General features: G+C 36.1%; 1 protein-coding gene across 1 annotated transcript in view; it reads right to left on the reverse strand.

Annotated features, from left to right (window-relative positions):
• Positions 1 to 7,060, reverse strand: part of LOC118821035 — a 64,456-nt gene extending 57,396 nt beyond the window's left edge. The window contains exons 1-2 of the mRNA XM_036589445.1: positions 6,928 to 7,060; positions 3,770 to 3,883 (exon numbers count right to left, since the gene is read on the reverse strand). Of these exons, the coding sequence (XP_036445338.1) occupies positions 3,770 to 3,883; positions 6,928 to 7,060 (247 nt within the window). The remainder of the gene's footprint in view (positions 1 to 3,769; positions 3,884 to 6,927) is intronic.
• Between the last annotated feature and the right edge of the window lie 10,886 nt (positions 7,061 to 17,946).

Here is a 17,946-nt window from a genome sequence, read left to right on the forward strand (position 1 = left end):
TGGGTGGTTGCTAAGGTGTTGCTATGCTGTTGCTATGGTGTTGCTATGATGTTGCTTTGGTGTTCTAAGTGGTTGCTAAGGTCATGCTAGGCCATTGCTATGGTATCCCAGTTGGTAACTAAGGTGTTTCTGGGCCATTGCTATGGGATCTGATGTGGTTGCTAAGGTGTTGCTTGGCCACTGCTGTGGTATCCCAGATGTTGCTGATGTGTGTGTATGTATATGTGCTATCATGTATGTGAGTCTGGATGCATCTCTATGACAGTCAATGTGAGAGGTGTCCTTTGTGACATCATTTGTGGCTGTTAGATTATAATTTTCTCCACATTCTGCCGTTCATTTCTTATGGGCAAAACATAATATTTGAAAGAATGTTCTATGTGAACTGCATTTGTGATCTGTCCCAAAAGACCAAGCCCCTTATTCCTTTATCGGTTCTATGATCCTACGACTATGAGTCTTTAAGATCTGAGGTTTAACTCTATAGATTAATGTGGGTTCACTAATTTGTTGCTTTGTTTTTATGTATCCTAAGTATGTAATGGCTTTCAAAGTGTTTGTGACTTAATAATAACCATCAATTTACTAATATTGAACCATTCATAAACTGTAAGGGTAGTCTTATTGTAAAGTGGTACTAGCAATCTTTTGTCAATCTCTGATCTTTCCACTGACTCTTATACTGAGGTGATAGACCACATGTGTATAATCTGCTCTAGTATTCATCTGAATTTCTGCTATATTTTACCAAAAAAACATACTTTACATGTTTTTTACTCATGCAAGTACATCAACAGTTTACTTAAAGTATGTGCAGAATACTAAAAGTACTAAGTTGTATAAGTTGTTCTAATTTATAACATAAAAAGCATTTATGGGCAGAGAACATGTATTTCACATTACTTAAAACATAATTTATGCACGTATGTATGTTGCTTAGTTATTCCTAAATAAACTCAATTACAACCTCAATTCCCAAAAGGTTGGGATGCTGTGTAACGTGCAAATAAACGTAAACAAAAACAGAGTGCATTAGTTTGCAAATTTTCCTAGATCCATTTCTTATTCACAATAGAACATTGAACACATATCAGATGTTAAAAGTGAGACATTTTACCATTACAATACATTTCAAGTGTAATAACAGTTATATCTACAAATTATGAACCTAAATCTACTTAAGTGCCACTTAAGTTGTTGGAAAAAGGACACTCAAAGAAAAAACAACATGAAGCATTTAACATATTTAATTATAGCTTAATTACCATTGTAATACACTTGCATTGTCATAAGGTGTTTCAAAATAATATATGTAGTGTTCATTAAAGTATGTTTCAGTACATGAATGTATATCAAATATATTAATACATAGTACATACATAGTAACTACACTGAAATGCATTTCTTTTCACAAGGGTTTTCCAGTGGAGGGCAGAAACTTCATTACAAATAGGCTGCTTATACAATCAAAAGTAAATTGAGGAGAAACAAAGACAGAGAGAGAGAAAGAAAGAGAGAGAGAGAGAGAGGGAGAGAGAGAGAGAGGGAGAGAGAGAGAGAGAGAGAGAGAGAGAGAGAGATGAAACAAAAGAGGAAGTGTTAAAGAATGAGAGAAATGCAGAAGTCAATTCACACAAGAGCTTTTACTGAGCAAAATAGAGCCAGACTTGGCCGTAGTGAATAATGACCCTAATGACTTATAAGAATGATAAATATAAACTGATTTAATGTCTTACATGCACGTTTAAGATCTACCCAGATTCTTAATAGTGTTGAAGTCAGGGGGCTGTGAGGGTCATTCCAAAAGCTTCAGCTTGCATTTCACAGTGTGTTTTGAATCTAGTAAGTTCATTAAGACCTAACGAGTTAATTCATTTCTGCTCCTTTACAACTAGAAAGGTGTCAAAACTTTTGCACATGCCACAATGACTTTTTTCTGTTTTTTTTTTAAGTTAATCAAATACAATCAAGTATTTGTAACATTAACATTTGCAGATTTTTTTTTTAATAGTTTTCCACAGAGGTGTTTACTTCTTTTCACTTCAACTACAGAGCATTCAAAAATATATTGAAACTACAAGATGCTGTTACAGATAAACAGAGGTAAACAGGTGGAGATGGGGAGGGAGGTATCACACATATGACAAGAATATTGAACATGCTTTTCCCTTTTTGTAAGCTCTCTTACACTATTTAATTTAAAAGCTTAACTGGCAAAAAAACTTTATTATTAAGTGGAACTGTAGCAGGAAAGCTACAGATAGCTGTAACAAGAGGCCAACACACACTGATGAACACAGATTAATAGAATTGTAATTGCAATCTTTATTACTCATGAATTTCATTAAATAATTAGTTCATTATTAAGATTTGTGCATTTTATAATATTGCTTTTTGTCAACATTTTATAAAAGCATATTATAAAACCACTTTAGGCAGCATGATACAGTGATTTTACTATGTTTAAAGTGGCTTTACTCCATTATGCATTGGCTAACATCACCCCTTAACTGTTTTAGAATCACAGTAACAGCCTTTCATGATTTATTGCTGTATTTCACTATAAACACTTAGTCTTAGGATTTCTCTATCTGATGCCTAAATTTATTTAAAAAAAAACATGAAAAAAGCCCACCTCTACAGTAATGTTAACTTATGCTAGTATCTCTATGGGATTCTAGATTAAGCACAGACATTTTAAGCTTCTAAAACACAGTCCATATTTTACTTGAAGCTTGTGACAGACATATTAGCATACAGTTTAACTTTTAGCCATTTCACAGTGACTCCTTCAGTAGCGAGCCCTGGTGTAGAGCTGAAGTTGTTGAAGTTTTCATTTCCAATGAGCCGCTGATTAGACTTGCACTCATACTTGCACTCAATGACATATCTGGGATTTTCAGAAGGCCTAGAGTTCCCAGAGTCATTAGATGCCCCACTTTTTGACAGATCCCATAATGTTTGATATCATGACAGCTTAACATAACAAGCCAATCATTGCTAAGCATACTGTAGTCAGGTGTCATGGCTTTAAACATTGTAACATATGACCATTACTGGTAATGGTAATGTGACTGTTCTATTATTCGACATGTGGACATATATATACAATCTTTTGCAGCAGGATTCCATAAAGTGTTACCAAACACTGTATATTCTTCTCACTTGAAACACTGTTCTTCTGCCGAGAGTCTAATGGTAGCTATTCTTCTCTTTTAAAAACGACTTCCTTCTTTTCTTGGCCTAGGTTGGTCTACAGAACCTCCTCCTCCTCCTTCCTGTTCCTTACCTAGGAGCATCAGAGTGAAGAGGGCAGTCTGGGTGACCACTGTATTTGTAACATTTTAATGCATCCTTTGGATCAACTCAACATTTAGATAGATACACCACTCCCCACCTAGCAGTGACATGATGAATGTAAAGACCCCAGCAACACCATTGTACACTCATTCTAGCACCGAACATACTATCATGTCAGTGTCACTAATGTGCTCAGAATGGTCCACCACCAAAATAATATCTGAACAATAGCAGCGCTGTGGTCAAAAACTGACCAGTGATGAACTGGGTAGAAAACCAGTGAAACTAGTGGAGCTATAAGGTAGGTTGAGCATTTAAAGTGGGGAGTGAATGAGAGTACAGTAAGGTATGGGTTTCCAATAAAGAGGCCAGTGAGTGTATATTCTCCAATATTGATGTTAATATTTTCTGGTTACATTTTTTTCAAATTTGTAATTAATATACAACTCAGTGAATGTATAAATCTTACTCGCAGCTGCTCTCTGTTTCTTGAAGATTCTGGTGTAGATGTAAAACGCTCCAACTAACAGTGACAGCAGGATGATGACCTCAAAGAGCCACACTGACACAAACACCGTGAAACCTGACAAAGACAAAAAAAAAGGAAGTGGACAGAACAGAGATGCTATGAAGGCATAGCACGTTAATAAATGCATTTCCTATGTATTTTAACAAGCTAAGTGCTAAAATATACTAATACCCCATAATGGATACACTATAGTACTGTAATGATAACAAGACACAGCTATCATGTATCATCCATCAAAACCTGCATACTGTAACATTTATTTCACTGACATGTACTGAAATCTAAAGCAGACACATATTGAGCTGGAAGATGTGTAATGACAGTCCCACTAGTATTCAATGTGTAGACTGTGCTCGTCTGGTCACCGCAGACACTGGTACTACTGTGGTGGACATTATGTGAGTCGTCATTTCTGTAAACAAAGAAAAGAAATAAAAAAAGAAAAGAGAAAGATAAAAATATGCAGAATTTACAGTAGTAAATTTACAGTCATGATGTTGAACTGTGATTTTATGATTTATTTTTTATTACAAACATTTTTTTTTACATATACATATTACAACAATATATAATAAAACAAGGTGCCCCAATACTTTTGTCCATATATATATATATAAACTGGTAAACTGGATTCTTTCTCTCTTAATACAAGCCAACATAATTGAAAATGTTGTACAACAAATAAAAACAGTTGGTCAGTTAGTGTCCGAGTGTGATTCCACTGAAAAACCAGTTGAACTGGAGGTTGTACCCATTAGAGGAACATCCCACCTTTGGGATGAACTAGAATAGAGATTGTGAGCCAGACCCTCTCGTCCAACATCAGTGTCTGACCTCACAAATGCTCTTCTAGATGAATAGGCGAAAATTCCACCAGACACTCTCCAAAATATTGTAGAAAGCTTCCTAGAAGATTGGAAGCTGTTATTGCTGCAAAGTGGGACCAGCTCCATATTAATGCCTATGGATTTAGAATGGAATGTCATAAAACCTCCTGTAGATGTAATGTAGGTGTCCCAATACTTTTGTCCATATGGTGTACTTCACACTGCACACTGCACACTGCACACTGCACACTCACAGATATTACCCAGTGCCTGTGTACAGATTTTTTGCACAATCTTTTGTGTTTTGTTTCTGTATATTGTTATCTTGCATATGGTATCATTAGAGAATTTTATTGTACAGAGAAACTTGTTTTGAACTGTGCATATAACAGTAAACACTTTGACTTTGAACTGTACAGTGTCTGTGTGTGACTCGTGTGACAACAGACATGATGGAACACTTGGAAAGTGTGACTGATCAGCAAAATCATCAGATCTCAAGTCTCAATTCTCAGTTTGAAACAGTAGGTAAAATGATGAAATATACTGTAGCATTGGAATAGAGTAAGACACAAGGGAGGCTCTGATTCCAAAATCAAAGAAGACTTTATTGAACACCAGGGCAGAAAGGTACATACAAAGCACTGAACTCATGGTAGTCCAACCCCCCAACACAAAACACTCACAACCCCTGAAATAGAATCGCACAATAACACATATACATACATTTAAACTAACAAACAGTGACATTAACAAGAAATCCCTCTTTATGAGCCTCTGCACATACCATGTCGCTACGATACACACATTAAGTCTGGTTGAAATGTACATGCAGTGTGTAAAGGAATACATAGTTCAAGGGATTAATGCTGTCAATAAGGCAGGGGGACACAAAAAACAACAGTCGAAAGCAACGCCAAGATATCAGTTTCTACACCTTCTGTATTAATACAGCATGCAGTGAGTGAAACACTTGAAGAGATGTCTTTTTCAAGCTATTGAAGGCCATAATTTCTTCAAGTGATGAAGTTGGATTGGACTCATCCTGCTAGTTTAAGCATGTAGCATTCAGATCTTTCCAGACAAAAACAATCACTAAAAGTGCTTGTCTATGATTAAATTCAATTCAGAAGACTAAATAACTTTCTTACTTAGACTGGTGAATTTTCACTGTCAATTCAGTCCACCAGTGTCCTTAATTATCTGAATGACCTCTATTGGCCTATTTCCTCTTTTCTCCCTAGTTGATGGTTCTCTTTTGCTGATGGTTCAGGTGGGAGAGTCTGATGGTTTATCTCCTCTAATGTTGCTCTCTGTCTTCTTGATCCAGGTTGGTGTGCAGACCCTCCTTCACTTCCTCTTCCTTACCTAGGAGCATCACAGTGGAAGAGGATACTTTAACTTCACAATGGAAACATAGCACCATTGTTAAGATTTGAGCTAATAACAAGTTTCAAGACTTTTTAACGGCTTTGACTGCATGAAATCTGATAAAATTGCTCTTAGTGGTTATAATTACCTATTCAATAATTTTTGACAATTTGACCACAACATTCTGAAAGTAATCCAGGTCGGGACTTTACAGTGGGCATAATATTAGCTGCTACAACATTGCTCTTTCATATTTAGCTAACATTTGATGGCCAAGGCAATTATTAACAAATGTACAATGTGAGATGATCTTGAAACTGAGCAACATTGACACCACCTTTGCCATTCGTATTTACATAATTTTAAATTATGTATAAAGACTCTTACATGACTAGGCCTGTCACAATTAGTACAGAATCACCTAATCATGGTTATGTCTGGTTGACTTCCCCAGCCTTGCCCAGACTGCATCCAGCAAGATGGCTGTGGTCTCAAAGACTCACTCCTGCCCCACACCCAAAGGACTAATCACTTTGCTTGGACACTGTTGCCATTGCTGAACCACCCTCAGCTTGCGTGGACATGCAAACTACGTGAAGATGACATCACAGAGCCAATGTGCATTCTACGTGATGTCTTCACCCCATCAACATCCACTCCAGGTGGTGAAACAAGCTGCCATTTCCACACTCTCCTGCTATTGTCTGTTTCCTCCTTCATGATGCATCATGTACCGTTGATAGTGTTAACTGACCTTCTTTTTTTACCTATTCGTGATGTTTCTTATCCTTTATCCCTTCCATATTGTATTATATACTTTCGTGACCTACTGATCTTATCCTCTCCTATAGTCAATTTCCCATTCTCTGCAGTCCCTCTCTACAATCCTTTTCTTTTTACATCCCACTTTCTTTATCTCTTCTTTAATGTAGCCCTTTTCATCTCTTATCCCTCCCTTCTTCTTCATCTCCTTTCTTCCTGCTCTTCTCTCTACATCCCTCTCTATCTCTCCTTTCACCCATTCCTTTTTCATCCCTCATCCCACACTCTTCACCTCTTGAATCAATTGTACCTCCTTATTCCAGCTTTCCTACTCCTCAGCTGCCGCCACCAACCCAGTCCTTACCTGCTCCATCACCCGTTTGCTGTTCCATTGCCAACGCATGGCCCTCAGTGCCTCCTTCTATTTCCTCTGGCCTGCACCTATATATGCTTCAAACTTTAATCTCTACTCTTGACCTGACTGCTCAGCTAGTCTCACCACTTCCTGCAGCATCAATGCTACTGTCTCTCCACGCTACTGCCCTACTGGCCAAAACCTGACTCCCCATGCATCTTCCAGATCTTCCAGAACAGTTCTGAAATTCATCCTGGAGTTCTTTGGTGGTCTGGCCTCATAGCTCCAGACAGAATCCACCCAGTTCTCCACCCCAAGTTCTCCCTCAATCAACCTTCCCTCATACTAGCACCATATGTTGAAGGCATGGTCCAAATTCATGATCGTGACAGCCCTATACTTGAGTCTTATTCTGGTTAAAGATACTTTCTGAATGTGCCTTTAATGTGTAGTAAACACAGATCTCTTACTTTCTGCTGCTCTGTTGGTCTGTTTTCTTTGGATTCTGGTGTAGATGTGAAAGCCTCCTAACAATGAGAGCAGAATAATAATCTCCAAAACCTGCACAGAGAAAAACACACTGTCTCCTAAGAGAGAGTGAGAGAGAAAGAGAGAGAGAGACATTAAACATCAAATATACCTTAAAGTATTACATTTGCTGTAAACACAGTAAACAAGAAATTGAAAAACTGGATTAAAGACAGAGAGAATGGAATTTTACTCAGTAACTGTAACAACATCAATGACGACAATGAAAATGAGATGAATATGAATTTAGTTCTACTATGTTCCATGCAGAAATATACAGAATAATTGAAATAAAGTGCTTAATGGATGTAATAAATAAATCATTGTAGACTTTTTTTAAAGGAAATTCAGTCCTGAAAATGTGCTGTATCTATAAACATATCTACTCGACTGCTGCAGAGAGGCTGCAATAGTCTCTAGAGAGGGCCTTACCAGTTTAAACTCTAGGAAATCCCCTTCTTGATGACATATCTCAAAGTTGAGAGGAAAACCTAGCTGAGCTGTTTTGGGGTGAACTTTTAGGAGTGGGATGTTTTGACAGGCATAGATTTAACAGGAGCAGGGGCGGGGGACGTGCTGTGAGGGGGATGAACTGCCCCTCCCAATGATCCACTCTAAACACATCCAGACTTTGCTATTTAACAATGTGTTGTGATTGATTTTGGTTGCTAAAGTTGACTTCTGTGTCTGTGTGTCATTTATGTATGTCTAACTATAATTCACAGGTGTCTGGTTTTGGAGCAGAGAGTCTAGTTTTGACCTTCATTATCCAGTTGGTGCTCTCAACTGGTACTTCTTGTTGAGTCTCACTCTAAAGGCATTTGATTTTGTTGAAGTGGATAAAGTGCAGTTCTAGCCCTGTCATTGCACTTCTGACTTTCAGCTGTCTAATGAATACACTGAAATGTGTTAGAGAGGTCAGAGCCCTGTTAGAAAAAACCAGCACAGACCAGCATGTCTGGTCACCAGCAAAATCAGCATATGTTGTGTTTTGGATGCTAGTATGGTGGTCAACCACCAGGACTATGCTGTAAATATGTGTTAGGTAGGAAGGCAGAAGTTTCAGTAGTCTGAAAAGCATGTTTCTAAATCTAATTTGATGGTATTACACACTTTGCAGTAACCATTTCACATGTTCTGTAGAAAAAACTGTACTATATTAATCTAAAAGGAGACAGTTGCACCAAGCATGCAGTTAAAAAGCACAGGAAGAATTCTTCATGTCATATTAAGGGAATCATTCTTTACAACAGTTGATGCTTGTTGACTTTCAACCTATATCTTGATCTAATTTTGATGCTGTTGGTGTATTCAGAGCAGGAAATGAATGCCAAACTTTGAATCCAAATTACATCTGTGTAAATAGAAATGGAAGTAGTTTGTATTTTTGTGTAAAGAAAATCCTTCATTTATTGGAAGGAAATAAAGACTATTTAAGACTTTCTCTCAAAGGGAACTAGATATATTAGGTTTCACTGTCATTACTCTTGGCTAAGCCCCAGACATGGTCTTGACTTGATCTTGACTTGTTATGGTCATGAACTTGATAAATGTGGTCTTGACTACAGCTCTACTTCTCTGTTCTTGGTTAAGTGACTCCGCATCTTAATGTTCTTGAACATTAATAATGTAACTGTAGCACGGCATGTGCCACCCCAGGCTCAAGGAGGACGCTGGAGGGAGGGTTCAGTGCTGCAGCAGCCATATTTACTTTAAGTCATCTAAATCCAAACGAACCATACAAACTCAAACAAACCAAATAATCAAAGCTCTGCTGGCCACTTTTCAGTGGCTTCCACTAGCTAGACTTTTCAGTCCTGTATCGCTTCAGCTTTTCAGCTCTTCACTTCTGTTGCTGCTGCTTGTCCCTCTCTTTCTCTCACTCTGTTCTCTCTCAGCTCTTTAAAAAGGCGCTCATGCTGCCAGGCAGATCAGAATCAGCTGGCTCTCATTAAGGGCAGCGTGAGCACCTGAGCCGAGAGGGAATGAAAGCTCGCCGCTCCGCCTCCCGGTCACCGCCCCCAGCTCACAGCTCGGCCGCCTGGGTCGAACGTGAGGTGTAATGAAGCCGCCTCGCTGCGGAACAGGGGGCGGGGCTCGGGCGGCGGAGCTCGGGACTCGCTCTATGTCCTCGTGCCTCTTGTTGCCGGCAGCGTCGTCGTCGTCCTCCTCCCACCTTCACTCGCGGCTCTCTCTCTTCAGTCCTGGCCGAGGTTCGTCGCCGCTGAGTGTTCGGGCCCCGCCCGTCATCGTCGGGGCCCAGGGGGTGGGCGCATGCCACAGTGACACATCTTTAACATTAATAATTAGTATAAAACACTTACAATAGGTTGAGAGAGATGCTATGAGCAGTGCCCCACAAAGTTGAAATGAAACCACCATGTCACTGTTTAAGTGATATTACTTCTTTACAAGAACCTTTTTTAGAGTAAGGAGCTTTTAGACTTTGATGTCAGAATATTTTTGAAGCTCTCCACTATGAAAGAGACATTTCAAGACCAATTATTTTAAGAACTTAACTGGACAGATTTCCTGCTTTATAAACTCAAAAGATACCAAAAACATTGCATTTCTAAAATAAGTGAAGTTGTCTTGAAATTCTAAACTCAAATTTATTGTCTTACATTTAAATCTAGTCTAGTCTGTTGATCTTAAAATGAAAACACAAAGATTTTCAGGCTCATTAAGATTTCATTGTTTGCAGTGTCACCACATGAGCATCAAATGTTTAACTCTATGGAGTTAATAAAGCAGTTTATTATTATATATGTGTTTTTTAACATTAGTGCCTCATTTTGAGGAGCATTTTCAGGAATGTATCTTATTTTGAGCAATATAGTGTTAATTTAAGACATTTTTACTTAAGAACAAAGTTTCTCTAGTATTGAGCTTGAAGCTCATTCAAACATTTTAGTTCAAGAAATTTTGTACTAAATAAGGTTTTAAGTTCTTTTGTGACACCGTTTTTTTTGCAGTGTTGTCTTTATCAAGCTATTCACTTACTCTGAAAACTGAGATGAACTTGAGGGTTGGAAGTACGATTATAAGTGGGTTTCTGAGCCTCTTTATCAGTCACTCTGAGACTTTTACCCTTGCCTGATTGCATTAATGGGCTCATTTTGGACTTTGGAGTGGTAGTGGGGGTCATAGTTGTAGGCTCTGTAATTACACACCAACAGAGCATCAATTGTGATAAAGAGAAAAGTGATTGTCACTTAGGTAGTGTCTTTTTGCGGGGTAAGTTACATTTTCTAAATATCCTGCAATGTCATTAAAATAAGATGACACAACAATACGCTTCTGCCTTATAGATACAAAACAATGGCAAGTCTATACAGCAAATATGCTGAAATCACATAAACTCACCACTCTAGCTACCCTTCATTATGAAGTATGCGTTCAGTCTACTTTTCAAATCAAACAGCTGAGACGTCAAGTAAAAACACAGCAAACTGTCAAGCATCCCAGCATCTTTGGTTAAAGCAGACTGAAACAGCAGGCCTGAAAAATGGTTTATGTGTCATTTATATCTTACCTTTGATGACTTCCTGTGCAGACACTACATTCACAGAATAAAGACAACAATGAAACTGCAACTTTTTAGCACATGCCAACAGTTCTTACATTTTTTTAGCTTTGGAAAAAAGTAGAAAATATGAGTAAAAATGGGTAGTTTCACTTTTTATAAGTGCTTGGCACATTTTTTGACCATAGCCAAAGTTTTCAATTCAAAATATATGCACAACACAATGCTGCACTGCTAAAGACCTGAAGCTTGCTATCAGTGTTTGCTAAGCAGTGACTGGAGACCTGAGAAAATAAGATGGGATTGGTATGTAGATACCAATCCCATCTTGTGTATAACTAAATATGTGTTTACTGAAGACTGACATCTTTATGCTGTTAGCTCTCTTTGTTTTGTGTGTAGGTGATGTTCAGAATGATTAGACTGGAAAAACAATTTTTATTTTGTAGTGATGAGCAGGCATTTACCCAGAATCTTCTCCTTGATTAAACTTTGATTACCTACATGAACTATGTTAGATTAGTTTATGAAGTAAGTCCATGTGGGTAGATCTTTAGGTCAAGCATTAGGCACCACATGGTGAAATGAAAAACCTAGGAAATATAACAGCATGAGAGATCAATTAATTTCACACATGACCTGCTTTGGGTTCTGACTTAGAAGCTGTGTCTAATAACACTTTCACAGTTGCATCACTGTTGTTGTTGCTGCTGTTTTAAATCTTAAAAACGACAGTACTTACCAGGACACTGTTGTAGTTCAACAGTTTTATGTCCACTGCTGACATGATTTTGAGCATAGCAGGTCACAGCTTCTCTGTCCAGCAGAAGAGTCTGGTTCCCATCAGCCAGTTGGTGTGTATGTGGGAAAGTCCAGCTGTAGTGCACATTATCTCCATCAGAGGAACAGTAAACTTTCCTCTTCTCAATAGATAAGCAGCTGTCTGTCACAGTCACTGAGGACACCACAGCTGCAAATTATAAATCAACAGCTCAGTGTAGATTACAGCACAGTCCAGGTTACAGCTCAATCTGCATTACACGTTAATCTAGATTACAGGTTAGTCTAGATTACAGCTCAGTCTAGATTAGAACCCAGTCTATATTACAGCACAGTCTAGATTACACCTCAATTTGTCACTTAGTCTCTCTTATTTTTATGCGCTAATAATGTTATGTGCCTGCCTGAATTTCTCCACCACTTATTTTTTGTTAAATACTGAATATGACCGTTACGTATCTACAACTAAATTTATTTATTTATTTTTTCTGAATACAAGAACTTATAATCAAAGCTACTGCTAATTTGCAAAAACTTGAAAGATATTTATACATACGGGGCAAAAAATGGTATCTTGACAATTAAAATTAGCTTAAATCTATTTGATTCATTTAGTATTTCTTATTGTGATTACCGTAAATTTATTATATTGCAAGTTATAATAGTTGATATTTTTACTTGTTTATAGTGATTTTAGTTAGTCTATTATCTCACTATATCGGGAGATAATTTTCTTGTTGTATGAAACAGGCCAAATTATCTGCCAGTATAGTGAGACAATATCACTTATTAACAACACTTAAAAAATATCTAGAGGCAAGTTAAATAATCTTATAATAAGCTAACAACAGTCTTAACATGAGAAATATTAGATATCTCTACAAGATTTCAGAAATCTCCACTTGCCAATATACCAGTCTTTGCAGGATATAATTTAAAAATCCAGAATTTAATGTCATTATACAGTTTGTAAAAAGCAGTACTGAACTCATATCGTGGTCCTACTTGTTCTACCAAAATTCTCCATTAGGAATTTATATGAGTTAATTAGTAAATATAGTAGTTTTATGTTTTTGTTACTGTGTGATGTGATTAGAGGTTGTGTAGACTTACCTTCAATAACCAGCTGGAGATAATAAACGCCTTTTGATGTCCCTGTTGAATCAAATGTTTCTGAAATGTATCTTCCTGAGTCTCTTTTCTCTGCACTGCTTATAATCATGGTGCTGTTATTAATAACAAACTGCCATCTTGGATAATCTGAATAGTTTTGTGTGATTTTTTGGTTTTTAAATTTGAAAATGTATACAGAAGCTGTTTCACTGATGTTCTTCTTTAAGAGTAATTCATACTCAGATTCCAGCTGCAGGTACAGTGGTCGTCCCACAGCTCCATAACATGGATCACTCTGAGTAAATCTACAATCAGGGTTCATGGACAGCAAACCTGCAGAGGAAGAACAGCAAGAACATTCTGTCATTAATCTGATACAGTGAAGTGTCGTCTACTGTATTCACCTCTAAAACACTTTAAACAGCTTGTTTATACCAGAGAGCTGTAATTAAACACTGAGTGACAGTTTTCAGTGAATAAATTAATGTGTAAGTGAGTGAATGTTTCTGGGGAGACGACATCAGGAATGTAAGAAATGTGCAGAATAATTTAAGATGTTTTAATTGTTTAAACAATAAATATTTTAATGTCACTGTAAAAAAAGGAGCATTGAAAGCAAAGTCAACAAACAGAGTCAGAGTTGTTCATATTGGTGGTGACAGGAACCAGACATCTGAAGAGTTTAATACACTGCAAATTATCCTGTGTATTATATTGTTTTAAAATTATTCACTAGTTTCTATCTTTGAATTCATGATATATTCTTAAATTGATCATGATTGTTTTTTATGCATCAATGTTTATGTTTTTATGTGTCAAATTTGTCAGGAAATCGCAAAATGTAGTAATTTACTAGTAAAATAAACTACATTAAATAGAGTGTATTCAGTGTATTTCACTTACTATTGGGTTGTAGCAAGTCTGATTTCCAATCATTTGATCCAAAAAAAAAAGCATTTTCTACTTATTTTAAACCTTTGAACTCTTATCAGAGCCTAATTCTACAAACTGTGCTTGTTTCTTGTATCTTAGTGTATTTATCTTTTTGGTAGTATCTCTAAAAGACAGTTTGGTGAAAGTTTTGTCCAAAAACAAAAGTCTTAAATACATTAAAGGTAAAATAATTTCCAAAGATAAACTGTTTAACCAACATTACATGTTAAAACTTAGAAGAAAAATATAATTGTAAAACAACACTGATGATAAATGCTTATAAATGAACAGCTTGTCAGAGACGTTGCCTAACCAGCCCAGACTGTGGCCTTTTTATTTCTTTTAAAGTTGAAAGATTTAGATTTATCGTAATTTCATTTTAAAATAAAAAAAATATATATATATATATACTCAAAATTTGCTGTCCCACATTTTCATGTCACTACCAAATCACAGTTTTAGTCTGTAGGCGGAACTTTATTTTAGCCACACCCCTGCATTTTAGAGCAGGAAGTAAGACTGCATCCCTGTCCCTCATGGCCACACAGTGAGCAGTGAGATCCCATTGTTTTGAAGTAAATGTGTCCCAAAGTCTGAAAATCAGTGTGTAACATCAAGAAATGTCACTACCGAAACACAGACACATATTTTTTTGTGTTTCAATGAAAAACATTATGATTTTATATGTGTACAACTGTTCAAAGCTGTGTTTGCTCATCATGTACTGGTGTTTTGAGTTCTGCTCAAAATTAGCTGAAACAGTCACTACTGAAACAGTCACTACTGAAACAGTCACTACTGAATTGCTAAAGTTTTGGTAGTGATATGATTGAGCATTTCATTTTGTCACTTCTTAAACAATCATTTGTTTTAATAAAATTAGCCTAATTAATTTATAGATTCAGTCAAAGCAAAATGATTTTCATCTAAAGCCAAAGTCAGAATGTGTTTTGAACTCTGACTTTGCACCAATTCAGTAGAAAGATGGATATAAATTGAAAACTGTCACATGAACAAACATCTTTGCTACTGTCATCAAAATGTGTGAAGTTGTTAAATCATAAAATGAAATTCCACTGCAGAAACTTACCCATTCCAGCTTCTGTGAACATCAGCAGGATTCCAAAGATGACCAGCATTTTCATTTAGTCCACAGAAAAGTACAAAATGTTAAGGCGTCGCCTCCACTCTGATCACTCGGAGATTTTATGCAACAAAAAAATGAAAAAGAGGAAGCGTCATTTTATTTGTCTGAGAGGTCACTTCCTACTATCATGCAGAGACTTTTATAATTGTATGTATAATTGGACTTCATTTTGTCATTTCAGTTTCTGGAAATTTGGTTTTGGTGTAAAGCAGTTCCATGAAAAACATCATGCCACAATATTTATAACCTCTTTAACATTCTTAGCTTCTGTCTCTGCCATATTAAGCATGACTTTTTGATTATGTCACCGTGCACCACAGATTTTCACAAAGTATGTGAACTTTGTTAAAGACCTGTGTTTCACTACCCAATTCATAGAATCTATAAACTGTAAACAGATTCATTTTGAATTCACAGTTTGATTGATATCACAAGTAAATGAGAACAATCTCATTTACCACCCTGATCCAAAAAAGTTGGGATGCAAAATGTAAATAAAAACAAAATGCAATGATGTGCACATCATTTAACCTCTGTATTTATTTGAAAAATAAATTAGTTTAAAGACAACATATAAAAAGTTGAAACTAGAAATTTTATTATTACTTTTATTATTATTTTTTAAATATATGTACATTTTGAATTTGATGGCAGTAACACATTTCAAAAAAGTTGAGACTCTGTAAGGGTTTGGGAACGGAAGAGACCTTCTTCTGTAATTTTGAATGTAAAATGTTTCCCCATTCTTGCTTGATATAAGATTTCAGATGGCCCCTCTCTTCTTTAGCCTGAAGAATGTGGTGTCCATGATGTCCAAAATAAACTTCAAATTTTGATTCTTTGGACCACAGGACACTTTTCCACTTCTAGTGAGACCATCTTAAATGAGCTTGGGCCCAGAGAAAGTCGCAGCATTACCAGATCACGCTTGTACATGGTTTCTTCTTTGCATGGAGTATTATATTACATAATATATATATATATATATATATATATATATCAGTTTCAGCATTTGATTTGTTGTCTTTGTACTATTTTCAAATAAACATAAGTTTAAATGATTTGCACATCATTTCATTCTGTTTTTATTTACATTTTACACACCATCCCAACTTTTTGGAAACAGAGTTGTACCTACATCCACTGTTTCAGCCTACAATAGTTTAGCCCAAATGATGTGCATTGAATTTTTAAGTGTTTCAGCCCAGACTGATTTTATAATAAAGCAAAATGCAGGGCAGCCAATCAGAGAATAGGTCATTGACATATATATGTCTTAAATGAACAGTGACAAAATCAGCCTGTTGAATTCTAAGGGAAAAGGAGAGACCGGAAAAAATATTTTACTTTTTGCTGCAGAAAATTCATCATAATATGGAAGAAAAATGCATTATAATTTCCAAGTCAGGCTGTTTGTGAACTATTTTCCAATCTTTCATCAACCTCTGATCTTTAAACTGACAGTTCTTCTCCAGTCGCCTGCATTGCTCTGCTTTATCCACTAGAGGGAAGAAATTTCTCATATTAAAAAGGAAATTCCAGTGTTTTTTCAAAATTTCTGCACAATTCAGTCACTGAGATAATTCTAAACAGTATGCAAAGCTGGAAATTCACCCGAACATACGTAAAGGGGAATTCCAGTAATTTTTCAAAATTTCTGTACAATGTAAGTAAAGATGTAAACATATTGATTCAGAGAGGTTTCATGTAAAATGCTCAGTTCTAGAGAAACTTACTTTACAGTGATGGTGATAGCAACCAGGACTCACAATGTCTACAACAGAAATATAACTATTTTGTTTACTATCCAAACAACTATTAAGCTATTTTATGTAATGTTAATAATGTTAAAATTAAGCAGGCCTTAAGGTAACATAATGTTCATTTATAATAAGGCATGGTGTTGTTTGTGTAATTTGTGACCCTATCATATTAATTTGTGGCATTATTATGTAATATGTGGCCACACCTTATTAAAAAATGATCACCATATCACCTTAGTCACTCCATATAAAATACTGGTAAATTTGAAAAATATGTTTTTCTTTTCATATTTTTGCCTTACAGTGTCCTGCATGTAACCCTTGACCATAAATGCCTTTTAAAAATATGTTTTGAATCAAAATCTTGTCTAAAATTTATCATAAAACAATGCATCCACCATCATGCACCAAATTTGTTCTACATGAATGTTGGTGTAAACAAAAGCTGCAACTATTCCATGTTCTATTCCAAGACTTATTACACTGTGGCTTTATTTTATCCTATTGACTCCACCCAAAAAATAACAAATACAAAACCCAGCCAGGGCAAACGCTGCAATAATACAGCATTAAAATATTAATTTTCCATTTTATTACTTCCAGTCATCATAATTTTAACACTATAAAGATTGGTCAGCTCTGCCTACAAGCACATCCATTGGTTCATTAGATGCTGGATGCTGTCATGCCTACCAAAGCATTTATATGATTTTGGGCTGATTCATGTAAATGATATGTAAAGGTGCTGGTGGGCTTGATTTCACACATAAGCCTGGAGGTACTGATACACTTCAGTGCCACGTGTTGAGTTACACCGCATTTAAATGCATTGTACATTATATTTTGCTATAAAACAAAATACACTTAAAGACATTCCATAAATGAAACTTAGTTTAGTGTACCAAAAATAGGTAAGTATACACTTAAAAGTATTATTAGGAAAAAGCACAAGTTATATATGTTTAAATTATTTTGAAGTATTGATGAGATACATATTTAATGCCAAAATTAA

Source organism: Colossoma macropomum, unplaced genomic scaffold, assembly GCF_904425465.1.
Source record: "Colossoma macropomum unplaced genomic scaffold, Colossoma_macropomum, whole genome shotgun sequence".
Taxonomy (NCBI): Eukaryota; Metazoa; Chordata; class Actinopteri; order Characiformes; family Serrasalmidae; genus Colossoma; species Colossoma macropomum.